The sequence below is a fragment of the Gossypium hirsutum genome, chromosome D03 (assembly GCF_007990345.1).
Source record: "Gossypium hirsutum isolate 1008001.06 chromosome D03, Gossypium_hirsutum_v2.1, whole genome shotgun sequence".
Lineage (NCBI taxonomy): Eukaryota > Viridiplantae > Streptophyta > Magnoliopsida > Malvales > Malvaceae > Gossypium > Gossypium hirsutum.
The window spans coordinates 54,451,604-54,470,289 of NC_053439.1; the positions used below are offsets into that span (position 1 = coordinate 54,451,604).

At 30.0% G+C, this 18,686-nt stretch overlaps 1 protein-coding gene across 3 annotated transcripts; it reads right to left on the reverse strand.

The window, feature by feature from the left end:
- Positions 1 to 7,399: 7,399 nt before the first annotated feature.
- Positions 7,400 to 9,628, reverse strand: LOC107939767 (protein HAIKU1). Of its 3 annotated transcripts, XM_016873137.2 has the most exons (3): positions 9,555 to 9,607; positions 9,400 to 9,465; positions 7,400 to 9,178 (listed from the first exon to the last, which is right to left on the reverse strand). In XM_016873137.2, exon 3 carries the CDS (start codon positions 8,862 to 8,864, stop codon positions 7,842 to 7,844), a length of 1,023 nt encoding a protein of 340 aa, XP_016728626.1. In that variant the 5' UTR covers positions 8,865 to 9,178; positions 9,400 to 9,465; positions 9,555 to 9,607; the 3' UTR covers positions 7,400 to 7,841. The 3 variants fall into 3 exon arrangements, with proteins under 3 accessions (XP_016728626.1, XP_016728625.1, XP_016728627.1); XM_016873136.2 differs by having other exon boundaries at positions 9,400 to 9,628; XM_016873138.2 differs by having other exon boundaries at positions 7,400 to 8,938; positions 9,400 to 9,590.
- Positions 9,629 to 18,686: the final 9,058 nt, after the last annotated feature.

Below are 18,686 nucleotides of genomic sequence, written 5' to 3' on the forward strand. Positions count from 1 at the left end.
ACACGTTAATGATTCATTTTATATAAAGTTTAACACGTACATATAATTTTGATGACACTAGGTATGCCTTAAATTATTTAATATTACGTATTAAATTATTTCATATGTTTACATAAAAAATATTTAATTTATCCTCTTTCATAATAATTTAATTTTACAATATGTTGGGAAAGGAGGAGGAAATGTTAAGTAAAGTGAGGGAAAAGAGATTCCATTTTTTCATTTGGACAAGTGAATTTTATAAAGAGATGGAAAGGAAATGGAATTGGGAATTCCTTGCTTTCTTTAGCTTTACTCCATTTTTTAATATCCCAATTGGGGGAAAATGCAAACAATTAAAATATCATTTTTGTCCTTCTAGTATTTTACAATTAACTCTAAATTCTAAATTTTAATTTTAAAATTAAAATTTTACATTTACCATATATTAATCTAAATATTATGTTCAAGATTTAATTTATTTTCTTAAAGCAAAAGAGAGCATATTTGCAAGTGGCCCCTAAAATGGAAAATTGTCCATTTAGACTCTTAGCAATTTTAAAATTTTAATTTAGTAAAAGTTAAATTGTACTTTGGCCCCCTAAAAATGATAAAAATTTTATTTAATCATTTAAAAATTATAAAAATATAGACTATTAAAAATTATAATTTAATTTCGACCCTAATCATATATATCACCCACCTCCAAGACTTGAAGTAGTAGTGTTTAACCTCCAAATCAACATCCCATCATCACAAATCTTATGCATTTTCTCCTAAAAAGGAATATTTCCATCTCATTTTGTCTATATCTTTCATAATCATCATTTTCTTTATTCATAGTAACAAACTCAACCCATGAGTAAGAATATGTAAGATTATGATTTCTCATCTATAATGCACTCTAATCTATTTTAAAACTTCCATTTTAGTGTTGTACCAAATGACAACAAAAAAAAATCAAAATTCAATTATTGTAAACTTACCAAATAAGTATAAAATGCCATTTACCATTAAAAGGTTACCTACTAACTAAGATATTATTTCTTAAATTGGATAACTATAAGTAGTGTTGAAATTATATTAGAAATTGTTAAATATCAAATATAATTATTTCTTTTGATAAAAATAAATATTGATTTTGAAAAGAATATTAATTTTTATTTTTAATCTTATTGATACACTATTTTATATTATTTTGAATAATTTTGAGTCGAGGTTAATTATGATCATAGATAGAAAGTTAATTCTTTCAAAATTCTTGAGTGCCTAATAGTTTTTCTATCTAATCAATCCAACCACTAGTTTAACTTTTATTAGGAAAAATATTTGGTATATATATTTAGACTTCATAAACAAGGTCAAAGGATTGATAAGTGTCTTATACAAATATTTAATACACATCAATTTTTTAAGACAACTTATGCAGTGGCGGAGCCAAGGGGGGCTGGTAGGGACCTCGGCCCCCCCCCCTAAAATGGAAAATTTCTCATTTAGGACCTTTATAATTTATAAAATTTTAAATTAGTAATGGTAAAATTGTACTTTGGCCTCCCAAAAATAATAAAAAATTGATTTAACCCTTTCAAAATTATAAAGATATAGACTATTAAAATAGTGAAATTACATTTTTACTATTGTAAAAATATATAATTTAATTCCGACAAAAAAAACAATTCTGTCGACTCTGCGACTGAACTTATAAAATAAAAAATTATACTACCAAATATTCACCCTAAATTAAATTCTTTAATATTAAATCTAGAGTTTAAATATAAACAACACAATTACGTTTTCTTATAAAAAGTATATTGTGACTTGCTACAATAAAAATAAAATTATTAGCAAATATTGGGTACGGTTGAAAAACACATTGTATTTTTAAAAAAAGAATACAAATTTTATGATATTATTCAAAAAACAACCTCAAACATAAAACGTAAAACCAACATAAAAAACAACAATTAATAAAAATAGAAAAGCCTTACAAACTAAATATAGAAATAGAATCTCGAGGCAGTGTCTTTTAACCTAATTAGACAGATTGGGTATTCAAAGTGTAAAAGAAAAGTGAATATACTTGAACTCCCAATAGGTGAATTTAGTTTAAATTTTGATGGCGATGTTGTTGAGAAAAGTAATCATGAACCTAAAACATGAACCGTAAAATAGATATAAAAAATATAAAAAAGTCATATCTATATTTTAGTTTGACGTAACTTTATCTTCTTGTTCACATTAATATTAAGATTACTAGCTTATATATCGAGTGAAGTAAAAATATTCCACATAAAATGAAATTATTTCGTTTCAGAGTATAATAAAATAATAATCAAAAAATACTTGGCATTATATTAGTCCACATCATCTGATTAACAAAATTTTAAAGGGACTAAATTTCAAATTTAGTATAATACAAGGATAAAACCTAAAATTATACCAATTTAATAAATACTGCAAACCATGAATTAAGAAGGTCATATGGATTTAGATAATGATTACTAATGTAGTGAATGGTGGAGACAATTTTTTTTTTTAAAGTATTAATCTAAGCCACGTGAAGAAGCACCATAATAATATCCCAAATATGAAAACAAAGTTTAGGGTTATGGAAAAGGACTTTGCTCTTTTTAGATGGCGAAAGGCCAATTTTCATTGATTTTTGCAATGCAAGTGGCCAACTTGTCTATTAAAAAAATCAAAGATTTTGTGTACTTTCTACCTATAATTACAATATTATTTTATTATATAGGTTAAATTCTACTATTAATTTCTATATTTTACTAAAGTTGTGAATTTAGTCTTTTTTACTTTTTAATTTTTAAGATTTTGATCATTACCAAGTAGTAAATATTAAATTCTGCTATTTTCAAAATTTGATGCAACAAACATATTTAACTATTACAGTTTGGCCAAGACTAAATTTCAAAATTTGAAAAGTATAAGGACTAAAATTGACCGGTTCGAAAAGTACACAGATTGAAATTGATCAAAATAAAGTAAAAGGACTAAATTTATAACTTTTGCAAAGTACAAAGATTAATAGTAGAATTTAACCTTACATATAAAATTATTTGGTATAATGATGGCAAAGTTTTTTTATTTTCACAAACAGTCGCATGTCGAGTATGATACATTATTACCATGTTCGGTTCATTTGACTAGAATGTAAGATTTTGGTGCTTGATTAAAGGAATATAAGATTACCTAAAAGCACATTTTACTAATTTGTCTTTGATATAGAATTTTTTTTAACAAATTTAATCCCTTCAATTATTTTTAGCCTCGGTTTTCATAAAACTATGATAAACTATGACAATTCTTGTTTTCATTACAATGCATATATTAATAAGTGTATATATATATATGATGTTGAAATAATTTTATGAATCACATATATATTCGTAATTAATATGCTAATAAATAAATCATTAGAATCAATATGTAACTGGTAAGAAAAAAAGAGATTTTTTTATTTTAATTAGACTTAAATTTTATACGAGAAAGAAATACCAAACTTGTTAAAATAATAAAAACATATGATAAATTTATCCAAAGTTTCAAATTGTGCTCGTAATCTTAGATAACCTGTGGTATTGAAATTACATCCTATATTACAACATCTTGACATTATTTGAAAATGTGAAATAAGGGTATCCGAAATGTAATTTTAATTTGGAATATGATATTACAAGGTGTAAGGTAAAACCAAACTCGCCTTCAAATATATGTTTCAAGTTACCAATAATTAATTTTCAACTTTTTTTTTTATATACAACACTTAAATTACTCATAACCTCCTAATCCTTAAAATAAGAGATGTTATTTGTTTAAAGCCTACATCTTTTATGTTATTAGGATAATATGATAAAAGATAAACGATAAATTACCAACTCGCAATATATATTAAATGTTTTACTAAATTTAATGTGGATCAGTTGATTCGAAATCGATTAGAATATCAATTTAAAAAATTACATTAAATCAATTAAACTGATTTTTTAAATATTTTTTATTTAAATAATAATAATTTTTAATCCAACCAATTCACAATCAACTATGGATCATATTCTAAAAACATTGGTTTGTATAGATTTAAGGGGCTAAAGGCATTGTATAGCATGTTAATGATCTTTGGACCTGAATAACCTTGACATCGTAAACTATATTGTGAAAGTTATTTATGCTGGTGCTCATTGGATTACTGATTTCGTTTAGAAATATGCCATAAGTTTTCACATTTTAATTTTTAAGAATTTAATTTCTCTATTTTTCATATTTTAAAATTTAAATTTAATTGTTAATATTGATAAATTTATTTTTAAAAATTTAGATTTATTATAACGTTGGTTTTTTAATTAATTACTACCAAGTGAATTTTCTTTTAATTTCAAAGTGTCATATCAATTAAAGTTTTAATAGTGTTAACAATTGAACCTAAATTTGAAGTATCAAAATTGTGATCCCACGTTACTGTGTCTATATATTCCTTTGTAATTTTACAAATTGCAACATTATTCTTAAGAAATTACATGAAGAAACCTTTTGCATTCGGCCTTGTAAATTTTAAGCATCATCTTCAATCTCCCATTTTTAAGGCCAATTGGGCATTATTCAGTTCAAGTTTACCGGGTTGTTGGCAATCCATGGAGCCTTGTCTCCTAAACACCAATTAGAACTTTGAAGAAATTATATTCCAGCATCAATTTTTTTTTAATTCCACAAATGAGATTAGGATAAAATTAAGAAATTATCATGTGTTCTTAAGTGATATGAATATAATAAATTTCATTATCAATGTATTAAATAACAACCCATACATTTTTATATGAATAATTAATTGTTTGATACATAAACGGTGTAATTTTTTAACTCCATAAGTAGAATCGAAAAAATTTAAAACCGTTTTGATCCAATCTAAATTGAGCCAACCTAAACTAATCCAATCTACCAACTTGACAAGTATATATACGTGTCATGGGCGACACAAAGAAGTCCACGGCCAAGGCACACTCTGATGTTCCCTCTTGTTCATTGGGGGTCATTCGGCCCAATGGGATTGACCCATTACTGGGAAAAGACTAAAGGTCCATCTACTTGAGTCCTAGTTAAATTGTAAACATTGTATTTTACCAGAATAATTGTTGTAAATCCTAAATGATAAACATGTCTAAAATTTAAATCCCTATGGGAACTAATCTCAGCTATTGTTGTAATCCGATTTATACTATTGGATCTAGGGAGCTTAACTATAAATAAAGTCTTCCCCTTTATTTATAATGATTCCATTTTTGAGTTAAGAAATCACATAAGGCCGTTTGCGAGAAAAAAGTTCTAACCCTGTGACATACGTACGTACTATAGTTAAAGTCCCTAAGTCAATTTGGGGTTTGAGTTACTTAAGGTTTAAGTCATTTGAGATTGATATCATTTAAATTTAAAATACAGGTTAAACAGACACCAATTTGAATAGAAAAATTAGGTTAAATTCTTATATTAGTCATTTTATTTTGTGAAAGTTATGGATTTAATTCCTATATTCATATTTGATTAATTTTAATCCCTATACTCCTCAAATTGTGTAATTATAGTCCTATACTTTTTAAAATTTTGAAATTTTATTCTTAACTCAAACACTAGCAATTACATCCATTTTGTTAAATTCAATTGCTATTCCTATGCTATGAAGCAAAGACAAAGCTCTTCTCCTCTCGTACCGGTGTCATACGAGTGTTCGACACGGACAAGCCGTGAATATACTCGAATACGTACAGGATATGTCGAAATATATCAAAGAAAAAAAGTAACGCATGGTCAAGACACTAATGTTTGGAAATGGATACGGACGGACACGAACAACTGGCGGCCGGCGAGCAGAAGAAGCAGTCTGCTGATGAAGAAGAAAAAAGAGGAAGAAGACTTGTGGCAGTAGAAAGAAATGATTGTCTCTAGAGCTAATTTTTTTTATTAAGTTGTTTTTAGTTAATGGGCTTTGGTTGTTTTTTTATTTAACTCACGCTATAGTTTGAGTTTTAGAAACTATTACAAATAACATTTCATTCATAAAAAAAATTAACTTATAATATTTTAATTAATTAAGATTAAATTAGATTAACAAATGCTACTATTATTTTAATATATGGTGGTAAACAAATAAAGTATTTTAACATTAAAATATATATATATATAACTATTGCTATGTCTTGGCGTACTCGTATCCTTATTTTTTTGAAAATCATTGTGTCACCGTGATGTACTTGTAATGCATGTCCATGTCTATGCTTCATAAATCTTATACTATGCTTACAGTTGTAGAATTAGCCATATCTTCCAATTAGATCATTCTAAATCTCTATATTTTTTAAATTTTGAAATATCAACCTTAATACAAATGACAATCGTTAATTTATTAACTGAATCTTTAGTGAGCAAATGTGAAAATAATAAAATAACATGACATTACACATGATAATATGTTTGTCGCATTAGATATTGGAAATACCAAAACTTAATAAATTTAACAGTTTCATTTGGACTGAAATTTTAAAATTTGAAAAGCATAATGCTAAAATTGACCAAATTAAAGTGCAAGGGATAATAGCAAAATTTAACCTAAAATTACCAAAAAAAACCTTCACAAAAAACAAAAAAATAATAATCAATCTAGTAAAGTCACAAAATACAAAAACTAACATAATTTTTTTTTAAAAATCTTAAATTTTAATGAAAGATGGTCCATTTCCTTCCCCTCAAAGGAAAGCAGGCTAATGTCTCTAATGGATTCAAAGTCAAGCATATCGAAACACTTTCCCCTAAAGCTTTGTTTCTATCCATTCTCTCAACAAACCCTAAGCTTCAATCCAACTTCCAAAGCATATATATATATATATATACACATATTTTTAGGTGAAAGTCCCTTAGAGATCACTATATTACAGGGACTGTACCAAATTTAATCCATCAAATAAGACCAATCTGGAATAAAGCTAACATTTACCGTTTAATAGAGTTAAATCTTTTAAGATTTTTTATGACGCAATACATGAAGTCTTTTGTTTGGAATTGAATTGCAATTGAGAAATATAATTTTCAAGACATTTTTTATACAATAAATGTTAATTTTGTTACAATTTAGACTTATTTGATTCTTTTTAATAGTTTAGGGACTAAATTGGTCTATTTAATAATAGAGAGACTAATTTGATCCAATCCCTAAAATATAGGGACCTCGCAGGTACTTTAACCTATATATATATATGAAGCAACACAAAATATGACACCATTGGAACCCCTCATATGTACAACTATACCTATGGGAATCATCAAACAAAGTGAAACATTAAGCATCATAACACTTGCAAAAGGAGTCTCATTTTAACACCAAGAACCCTTTTATTTTAATTGACATGGACAAAACAAATAATGAAGAGTGCTTGAATATTTTATTGCCACAAGCTCATTCAAATGAACAAGAATTCAACTAAAACTAACTAGGATTCGATACACAACAATACAATAACATAAGAACTTTTCAACTAAATTACCTACCTACGAATTTTCCTTTTTTCACCTGAGATCCTAAGAGTGCGACCCTCCTTTCATGTTTACAGATGCTGTCAGGATGCTCAAACTCAAAAGTTATCCAATATCTTCACTATATTCCTATGTAAAACTTGTCCCGAGGATACAAAGAGCATTGCAGCAGTTATAAAAGCCTAAGTGCAAACTTGCGAAATCAATATGGACAATACAAAAGACAGAAAGAAAATAAAGAAAACACTTACATGAGCAGTATACATTGTACTTGAAATCGATCGAGCATGAAAAAGGTACCAATTTCCTCAACGAGTACGGAACTAGGATTATTGATCCCTCCATCTTGGACTGGGGTAGGGAAAAAAACCAGATGGTGACAATGGGAAAAAACCAGGAGATGGTGGAGGTTGAGGCCCTGGACCTAAAACCCCTGGTTGACCCATGGAGGAGAAAGCAAAATTAGGACTAAGTGGAGGAAATTGAACCCCGGGAGAAAGTAAACCGTAAGGGGAGCGAGGGGACAACAAATTCATATAGCCAGTAGGTGATGACAAAAGGAACTGAGAAGTTGGTGAAGGTAAAAGGCCAGGTCCATTCATTCGTGGTGATGGCAGATTGGACATTGGTGTAATGGGACAATTCATACGTGGATGAGGGAGATTAGGTGCCATTGGTACAGGACCATTTACTCCTCTTGGTGAAGGAAGAGCCGGCATTGGTGGATTAGGAAGTAAACCGGAAGACGGTGGTGGAAGGTGAGGTTGCCCTGGAACCAGCGGATGTAGTTGAGGTTGAACTTGATTTCCAACTGGACTTGGATCTATAAGAGAAGTTTGAAGATATCGCATATAAGCAGATATAGGAGAGTCAGCTGTGTTTGCCCATGGAGCATCACCAGGAACCATAGGTTGCATCATTGTAGATGGTGGTTGTCCATATTGACCAGGTGGTCCAGGCCTAACTAAGCCAGGGTTATTATATGGACCAGGAGGTGGAACCGGAGCCGGATCATGAGCAGGAACAGGGGCAGGGACAGGAGCCGGGGGAGGAATATGAGGCCGATTGATTGGTGTCAATGGTGGAGGCCTAATTCTCTGCAACCTCATACTTTGGGGTTTTGGTGGATTCTGTGGAGGCCTTGGCAAAGGATCATTATGTGATGGTGAACCAGTGAGTTGTTGAACAATGTTCCTGAAATCATTCTTGCTAATATTGTAAACTTGAGGCTGAGGCTGTTGCCTAGTTGCATTATTAGCAAAATTAGGTTGATGCAACGGGCTCTTCTTTATATTCTTCCCGATTTTGTTCACACCAAGATGATCATTAAGCCGATTCTTCGAATTATCCATTTCACCACAAAACCGAACCACAACAAACTAACCCCAAGTTTTCCAAACACCCACAAAATCAAACCATTCAAAACCTTCAACAAAATATCCAAAAAAAAAAACCCTTAAAGTTCAAGCTCAAGCACCAGCTAGAAATCTTTCACAGCAACAACCTAAAACTTCACATATGCTACAAAAGTGTAGTAACTAAAAAAGCATCAAACTTTATGATTCCAAGTTCAAATCTCCACCAAAAATCAACCAAACCCAAAAACCCTAAATATTAATCCTTCAAATTTCCCCCAAAGAATGGCTCAAAACCCTAATTCAGTTTCCTGCATCATAAACATAAAAATACCTAAACTCAAAAAAACAAATCTCAGATATGCTCAGATATGCAGATTACAATAAAGATCAAACATTTAAAAAACAATTAGTCCCAGAAACCAAAATCCATATCTTAAAATTCAATCAATTTCACAATAAGATTAAAACCGCAAGTAAAAATTAAAAATATATATAAATGAGAGAGACAAAATGGGGAGAAAAAACATACCAGGTTTTGTAATTATGAATTCCCAGTGTAGATCTTCATCCTTTTGGTAGAATGAGGAAAAAAGGACTGAATTGAAAGAAAAACCAAAGGAAAAAGTTAGCCAGAAAGGAAAGTAAACCCTAGGGCTAGCGAAGGAGCTGCTGGTAGAGACTAACGTGCGCTGTGGGTCGATGAGGAAATGAATATTGAGCTTCATTTTGACCATTTTTTTTCCTTTCATTATTTTTTTTTCTTCTATTATGCGTTGTGTGGGTCCAATAATTAGTGACGAAAAATTGACGTGGAAGATAATGGAATAATGAGAAAATAATAATTAGAGGTGGGAAAAAAATAATGTAAAGTCTCGTTTTGATCACTGAATTTAAAAATATTACAAAATGATCGTTGAATCACTTGAAAATTTTCATTTAAGTAAGCAGGTTGTTAAATTCATTGTTGTGTGACTTTCCTTATTTGCATCACCTATACTAATCGAAAGTTTTTATTTACTTTCTCTTTTGCAATTTAATTTTTTTTCATAAAATAACTTTGAATGTTAAGAATTTCCAAAACTAAAATCTAAACATTTTTCTTTTTCAATATTTAACACTAACCTTCAGATCAACTTAGATTTAGAGTAAGTTATTCTACTTGTCGATGAGTACTGATCCACCGTATTAATACTTGGAGCTCGTTAGCCAAACTTTAAAAAAAAAAAACTTAATAGTCCATATACTTAAATAGAAACTTCGAATAATTCAATGACTATTTTGTAACTTTTTGAAGTTTGGTGATCAAAACGTAAATTTATTAATAATTTAGTGACCTTAAATGTAAGTTACCCGAAAAGAAGTTGAATTTGAATATTATAACACTCGACTTGAAACTAGAATCCATTCGATGCATAATAAATAAAAAGTCAGATAAAACTCACACAATGAATACAAATATGATGATAGTGAGACCCATACATCATAATTGCAATTTGCAAATGGTGACCTTTAGAGTTCATAACCTCGTGCCAAAGTTTTATTAGCAATATCTAATTAATTTTTTAATAACATTTTTATCAAAGTCAATAAATTTCAAAATAAGTTTCTTTTAACATTTTTTTTATATCTATTTCATCGTCTATATTCAGAATTTATGATTATACCTCTTAACAATATATCTCTAAAATTCAAATATAAGTAATTTCGAAAAAAGTTTAAACTCGAGTGTTTCACTAAAAGGTTGTGCCCCACTTGGATCAGGAAGAGATAGGGACGGAAGAGTCAAATATTCAAATGTAAACGGAATTAGCGGCGAGATCCTTCTACTACATTTACTTTTTAGCCACGGTTTCGTGATGCCTTGCCACCACAGCATTTTGACTCTCCCTTATCAGCCTCCATAGTTAATGATGCCATAAGTCTCTATATGTTTCTTAAATTTGATATTTAGTCCCTCTGTTTTTTAGATTTCAAAATTCAAGTCCATCTGTTAACATTATTAAAATTATTTTGTTAAATTCAGGTTCATTATAACGTCAATTTTCAATAACATTGATTTTTTTAAAAACTCAAAATGTCGCACCAACAAAATTAACCAAAATAAATCAATAGTATTAACAATTGGACCTGGTTTTTAAAATTTAAAAAATAAAAATGCTAAGTTCTTAAAAATACAAAGACCTATAGCATAATTTAACCTATGAGCTTTGTGTGTTTATCATTGATTTTGACCATTAAAATAAATATTTATGAATGGTATTATTAAATACTATAAATAGTGTAAGTTTGGTACCTAATATAATAGTGCTAATTCCCTTCCAAACCCTTAAATATGAGGATAATGTGTTTCAGCGCACTTAAAGTCACATTCTTTTGCATGGGCAACAATACCCGTGACAATCGAACTAAGCTCAATCGATGTAATTTTTAAAAATTTTAAATGTAAAGTATTTAAAGTGTAATGTTAAAAAAGAGATAAAAAAACAATAAAAAGAATTTTTAAAAAATACTATAAATATTTCCTTATTGCTTATCATTTTTCATATTTTTCATTGAAAAATTTTATCATTTGCTTTCTATTATAGATTATCAAACGTGCTTAAAAATTAAATTACTTAATATTTAATTTTAAATTAAATTAATTTTTTCAATAGAAAGGAATATTTTTAAGTACGTTTGATAATTTATAATAAAGTTCCGTACTTAAATTTTTAATATTTAATTTTTTATTTTATCAAATAACACTATAGTACTAAAGTTAATCACACCTACTCGATGGGTGAGAAATAATAATGTTAATTGAAAATAATTTTTGAAAGAAAAAATAAATTAATTTTTTTGAAAGAAAATATTTCTTATCTTTTCATTGATGAGTTGGTAAATGAGTTAAGTGACACAAAACTTAGTAGAATTTTTATATGATATAGATACATCATGATTAAATTCTACTATTAGTTTTTATACTTTAATTTGGTTATTTTTAATCATTATATTTTCTAAATTTTAAAATTTTAGTGATGATTGGATGGTAGCTATTAAATTAAGTTTTGTTTTGTTGTTTTTAAAATTTGATGCGATAAACATATTATCACGTGTGTTGTGCAATGTCAGTTTATTATTTTCACGTATTATTAAAAAAAAGTAAATGGATTGAACTGTTTTCGTTTTCATCAAAACTGGAATTTTGAAATTTTAAAAGTTAAGGGACAAAAAATGATCCAATCGGAAAACTTTAACTAAATCTATAACTTTACGTATAGTATAAGGCTAATAAAATTTAACCAAACATGGATTTAATTGTTGTTGCTTAAGCCATGACTTGAATTTCAAAAATTTAAAAAGTACATTGTTGGGGATCGACAAGAATGAACACAAATATTTTATGTGAAAAACTCTCAAAGAGAGAAAAACTGCGGACAAATGAGGCTTTGGCTTTTTACTAAAGAGTAAACAAACGAGAGTACAATATGGAGAAAATAACTTAAATGTACAACATGTACATTACCCAAAACTCTGAATACAAAGCTCAAGATCCGAAAGAGCAAACTAGTAAAACTCTCATAGAGCTCTCTCACAAAATGAGTATAAAATACTCTCCATAATTACCATAAAACTCTCATCAAAACTCATATGCGACTACAAATTGTCGCCTCCAAGAAAACTTGTTAATTGGCATATCAACACAGGGATACAGTGGCCCCTTTAAATAGGCTTAGGCTAGAGTTCCAATCATACTAAAATATCTCTGGAATAAATAAAGTCCAATGAAAAGATAGCAGAGTTTAACTGAGAGAAGGATACGAAGCACACCCCACATACATAAACTAAAATTGACCAGTTTGGAAAGTACACAAACTAAAATTAACCAAATTAAAGTATAATAACGAAATCCATGATTTACACAAAGTATAACGACTAATAGCATAATTTGACATATTTTTAAAATCAATAAAATATATGTGAAAGGCTGAAAGCTAAGGTTTTTCAGAACTAGATTAATGGGTGAACCAGTTAGACCATCGATTTGTTTAGTTCAATTGAATAAATTATTTTAAAACAAAATAAAAAATCTAGTTCAACTGATTCGATCGATCTTGCAACAGTCTGTTTTCAATAAAATCAGAATAGTGGTTTCGGGACCACAAATCAGAGTTAGAAAGAAAATTTATTTTAATAATATTGCATGGTCTACATTATGATAGGAAAGACGTATGAAAATTTTGATAAGAGAATTTTACTGGTTTTATATTTAATTAGGAGGAAAGAATCAAATTGCATAAAATGCAAAAGTTGAATTCTAGTAGCTATAGGTAGTAAATAGCTATAGAATTCAAAATTTGAGGTCCTTATATGGAATTAGACCATTAAATGTAGTTAGTAGATATTTATGATGATTCATCCATGGAAATTTAAGAAAAAATGGACTAAATTGGAAAAAAGAAAATAATAAAAGATGATATTTTAACTAAATAGAAAATATCATCATTTTATATCATCTTCCCCAATTTTTCTATGGAAATCCTAGCTAAGAGAGAGAAATTCAAGCAAGCTTAATTGGGTAAGTAATCATGTCCTGTTTTTAGTAATTTTTATATTTTCGAGATCGTAATAACCTAATCTATCTATTTTAGGGATTAATTTGTAAAATTATTAAAGTATTAAAGTTTTTCCATGGATGAATATGCTGAAGTTTTGAAATTTATGGTAGAAAATGAAAGGTTGTTGATAGATAAACAACTTTTGTAAAGTGGATTTTGAGGAAATTGTGATTTAGGGACTAAATTGTAAAGATGTAAAATTCATGGAAAATTTCTGATTTTTATGAAATACATGAGCTGTAAATGTTACATGAAAAATTCAGCTAGGCTTGGATTAATGATTGAATTGCATGAATTTCATTTTCTAAGCCTAGAGACGAAATTGGAATTAATCAAAAGTATAGGGGCAAAATGGTAGTTATGCCTAAAAAGTGAATTGGGTTTGTACAAGCCCAATTTTAGCCCGGGCCCAATTACAATAACAGACCCAAGGCCCAAAACCAAACTCAAACCCCAAGCCCACAACCTAAAGTTTTCAGAAACCCTAATGCCCCCTTTGCGCCGTTGCCCCCGTGTGCGGTGTCAGCACGCCCACCGCCCGAGGTCTGCTCCTCTGATGCGGCCTTGCACCAAGATGGAAAATCCTTCCATTGACCTCACCCCACCTGCAAAAGAGGAAGCAATAGCAGTGTAAAGAACAATATAGAACAGTAGCATGCACTATAATCCAAAACGGCTATAAAAGCCGAATCAAACAAATGTAAAAGGGGGGTTCTTTTGGATTTTTCACGAACATTAGAGAGAAATAAAAAGAAAAAGATTTCTTAAAAGGTTTTTTTTCTCTTCATTTCTCTTCTATTTTGTTCATTTTGTTCATTTTTTGTTTTTTCTTTATTGTTCATACTAGAAAATAACAAAAAAAAAGGAAAAGCCTTACCTGCGTCTCACCGGAGAAGGGGGAAAGCGAGCGGTTTCCTCATTTTCCCTTCGATTTTGGCCCATTTTTTAACAAACCCAACCTCGAATCCGGGTTCCAAGGAATTATTGGCTTCAAATGGGGCTAAAAAGACCCGATTTTGCACCTCCGATCGCTGCCGCCGGCCGGGCTACGGAAGAGGTGCGTCGGAACCTCGGGCCGGAGTAAAGGGGGGAAGGTTTTGTGAAAGGAGGGGAAGGATTCAGTTTTTTTTAAAATGAGGGGCTGAATGTTTTTTTAAAAAAAACTTTTTAACTTAAATACGCTAATTAAAACGGCGCCGTTTTTGCAAGAGGGGTCAGGACGGTAACCCGAACGGTAACTCGACCCTGGGGGAAGGATCCGCGTGTTTTCGTTTATGGGTTCATTTGCGCAATTAACCCCTCTGATTTTGTGGCATATTCAATGCAATTTTCTATTTTACTTAATTTTGGCCATAAAATTTTGTTTCTATTTCAATTTGGCCCATAGGCCATGTGCACGTACCTCTCTGAAGCGGCACCGTTTAATCAACATGGGAATATTTCCCATTTGGCCCTCCTCTTCTGTTGCGCGACTTGATTTAACCCTTTCCTATTTTCTTTTATTTGATTTTGGCCCCAAATTTCGTTTAAGTTTCAACTTAACCATTCTTTTGTTTTTCTAGTTATTTTATTTCTAAATTAGTTCATATTGTTATTACAGTTGCATAACATCATTAATATTATATTATTATTATTGCCATGAACTCTTTTGATTCCAAGTTTTGTTATATATATATATGTACATATTTTTTATTTGTTATATAGATATATATGTTTCCCGACTCACACTTTTACATACATGTACATACTTATATATATTCATATACTTTAATTCATGTACATATATATGTATATATATGTGTGCTTATATTTTAACTTATATACATGTCTATATATTTATGTACATATTTTTTAACTTTCATAAATATATATGCATACTTGAATTTATATATATATATCTTTTAATTTTTATATAGATGTACACATATATATATCTTTTTTTTTTCATTTTTATAATTTTATTCTTTTTCTCAATTCATTCATTTATTTACGTTTTATTATTTTTATTTTTATTCTTTTATAATGTTTTAATATTATTTGTTTGTATATTTGTTTTGTATATTATGGGTTTGTCTTTTTTTATTTTATCTTATTATTATTATTATTGTTGCTCGTATTATCTTTACACCACTGTATTCATTAGGTTTGCTATGTATATTAATAATGTCATCCGTTTTATTGCATTTCTTTTATCGCAACATCGTGTTTCATTTTACTCAATATGTCAAATTTATTCTAAATAAATGGCATCTCGTGTCTAGATTCGAGAAGGTCGTACCCTAACTTACTGGGTTTCGATTTTCACGATGAATCTAAATACACGAGTCTTTTTCAAACTTAAGCTTTAAACGATTTCAGAAATTAAGGAAAGATCAAGTCCTAACTTACTAGGCCTGGTCCCCTTTCTTTAAAATCCGAGATAGCTAAATATCTTAAATAAGTAAATTTTCGGCATTCATTTGCACATCGAGATTCAAGACATTGTGTCCTAACTTACTGGATATGATGTTTTTTTCTCGATTAACGTGAAATATGCTTCTTTTCCCGAAAATTTTCAACATTTTAATGCAAAGATCGTATATTTAATTCTTCAAAGTTTTTCAATTCTCGACATCAAGACATTAACTAATCAACTAGGTACCAATTTTGGGTGTTATGAGGGTGCTATCCTTCCTCGTACATAACCGACTCCCGAACCCGTTTTTCTGAATTTCGTGGACCAAAATCATTGTTTTAATAAAAATCAAATCATTTATTAAAAACAACCACTTTTCGAGGTGACCCGATCACACCTCATCAAAAAGGATTGGTGGCGACTCCCATTTTCATTTTTATTTTTCAAAACCCAAGTCGACCCCGTTTTGTCAAAAAAATGGTGTCAACAGGGTTGATTTGAATATGAAATGTAATAAATTTATGATTAAATTCATTTATATAGATCTGGAAAGACCAAATACGAAATTGGATCGAAGAAAAAAAAGTATCGGATTAGTAGATTCTTCTATACGAACAAGTATCGAGGTAAGTTCGTGTAACTAAATTGTGTACATTTATATGTTTGAATTAAATGTTGTATATGAGAATTATGTAATTGTCATGTATATGAAATTGATCGAATATCCGATAATGCCCGATAAGTGTTAAATCCAGTTTGAGTAAATGAAAATCGATGGATACAAGTTTCCTGTATTGGTTGTGGTCTTGCATATGTTGCAGTCACACCATACCTCAAAAGAGCATCCCATATAAGCCCTCTCGAGCTTCTCGTTATATGGTTCTTGCGAGCTTACCGTTAATAGCTCTTCGGAGCATCCTAATTGGTTGTGATTCTGCATGTGTTGTAGACACACCACAACTCTTATGAGCGTCCCATTATATGGCTCTTCGTCAGCTTCCTGATTAAAGACTTTTTGTAAGCTTCCTGATTAATGGCTCTCTAGAGCTTCCCGATATGACTCGCTTGAACTTCCCGATATGGCTATCCGGAGCTTCCAGATTAATGGCTCTTCGGAGCTACCTATTATTTGCTCGCACGAGCTTCCTGATTATGGCTCTCATGAGCTTCCTGTTATTTAGCCTGGATAATCTTCCCGTTACATGGCTCACATGAGCTTTTCGTTATTTGGCTCAAGAGTGTGCTTCCCGATTATGTGCTCTATTGAGCACTCTCAAATATGAATTGACAGATTACAGTTTCGTATACTTTGAGTGTACTACCTGTGTATCCATTGAAATTTCAAATAAATTCAACGGGTAAAGTTTTGATATGAGATCATATTAATTTGAGATGAATTATCTTAAATGTATAAGATATATGGATATATGATATGGAAAACATATGTATTTGAACTTGTTACATGATGAGCTCATATTTGTTATACGAAAAGTACTTGGAATTCATACTAACTTGCTTGATGAGTATACATGTTTAATCAATTTACCAATTTGCTTTGGGTGCATGTTATTTGTATGTTTATTTTAAATGAACATGAATGGTAAGTTAATTTCCTGTTATGTGAACTTACTAAGTATTAAAATGCTTACTTTGTTTTCTTTCTTCTGTTTTATAGTACTCAAAAGCTCATGAAGGTTGGAAAATTGGTCAAAGTATCATCACACTATACTACAGCTCATTTTGGTATAAATAGCAAACTTATTTTGATATAATGACATGTATAGACTAAGTTGGCCAATGATGGTATGTAAATATTTGGTTGTATCTAGCCATTGGAATGGCTAGTAATGGCATGTTTGATGTATATGTATGAGGTTATATCATGTTTAATATGTGTATTTAGTATGGTTGGATTGAATTTTGGTAAATTTATATAATTATACAATTAGGTAAGTTCTAATACATGAATATATGTAATGATATGTTATGCATAATACTTGTATTTGGCTTGGTTTAAATGTTTGAAATTGGTTGGTGAATATGCTTAAGTGATGTTATAGGTGGAAGGCAAAATGGGTGAGAAATATGGCCTACTTTTTGTCCACACGGGAAGAGACAAGGGCGTGTGTCTCGGCCGTGTGTCTCCTGCACCTAATTTTTGTAAATTAAATTTACCACACGGTCTAGCACACCGGCGTGTGGCTGGCCGTGTGACACAAGTTAGAGAGTTACACGAGTAATGACACGGGCTGGGACACGGCCATGTGTCTCATATCAAATAGCCACACAGGCGTGTGTCGTCTGCATCTAGGAAAAAATTTTAAAATTTCGCGAAAAATTTTGAGTTCCTGATTTAGTCCCGACTTGTTTCTAACTCATGAATTAGGCCTCGATGGTCCATTTAAGGGACAATATGATTGAATATGTTTGTTTTCACATATGAAAAGTAAATGACATGAATTACCTGTATTTGTTCTGTAAACTCCAATAATGTTCTATAACCTTATTTTAGTGACGAAAATGGGTTAGGGGTGTTACAGATCTAATCTATCTGATCGAATCATGGGTTAATCGGTCTAACCCCTTATTCCAAATTAATACCCTGCCTAATTTTCGGTCCGATCAGTTGATTTGATATGATTTCTGAAAACTGTGGTGAAAACAAATAAACAATAACTATAAACCAAGGTTTTCAAAATTGGATTGATGAGCGAACCGATCAGACCATCGATATGGCAGTTCAAATTGAATAAATTATAAAAAGAAAGAAGAAATAAAACTAAATTCACCAGTCCAACCCCTTATTCTGTATTGATACCCTAG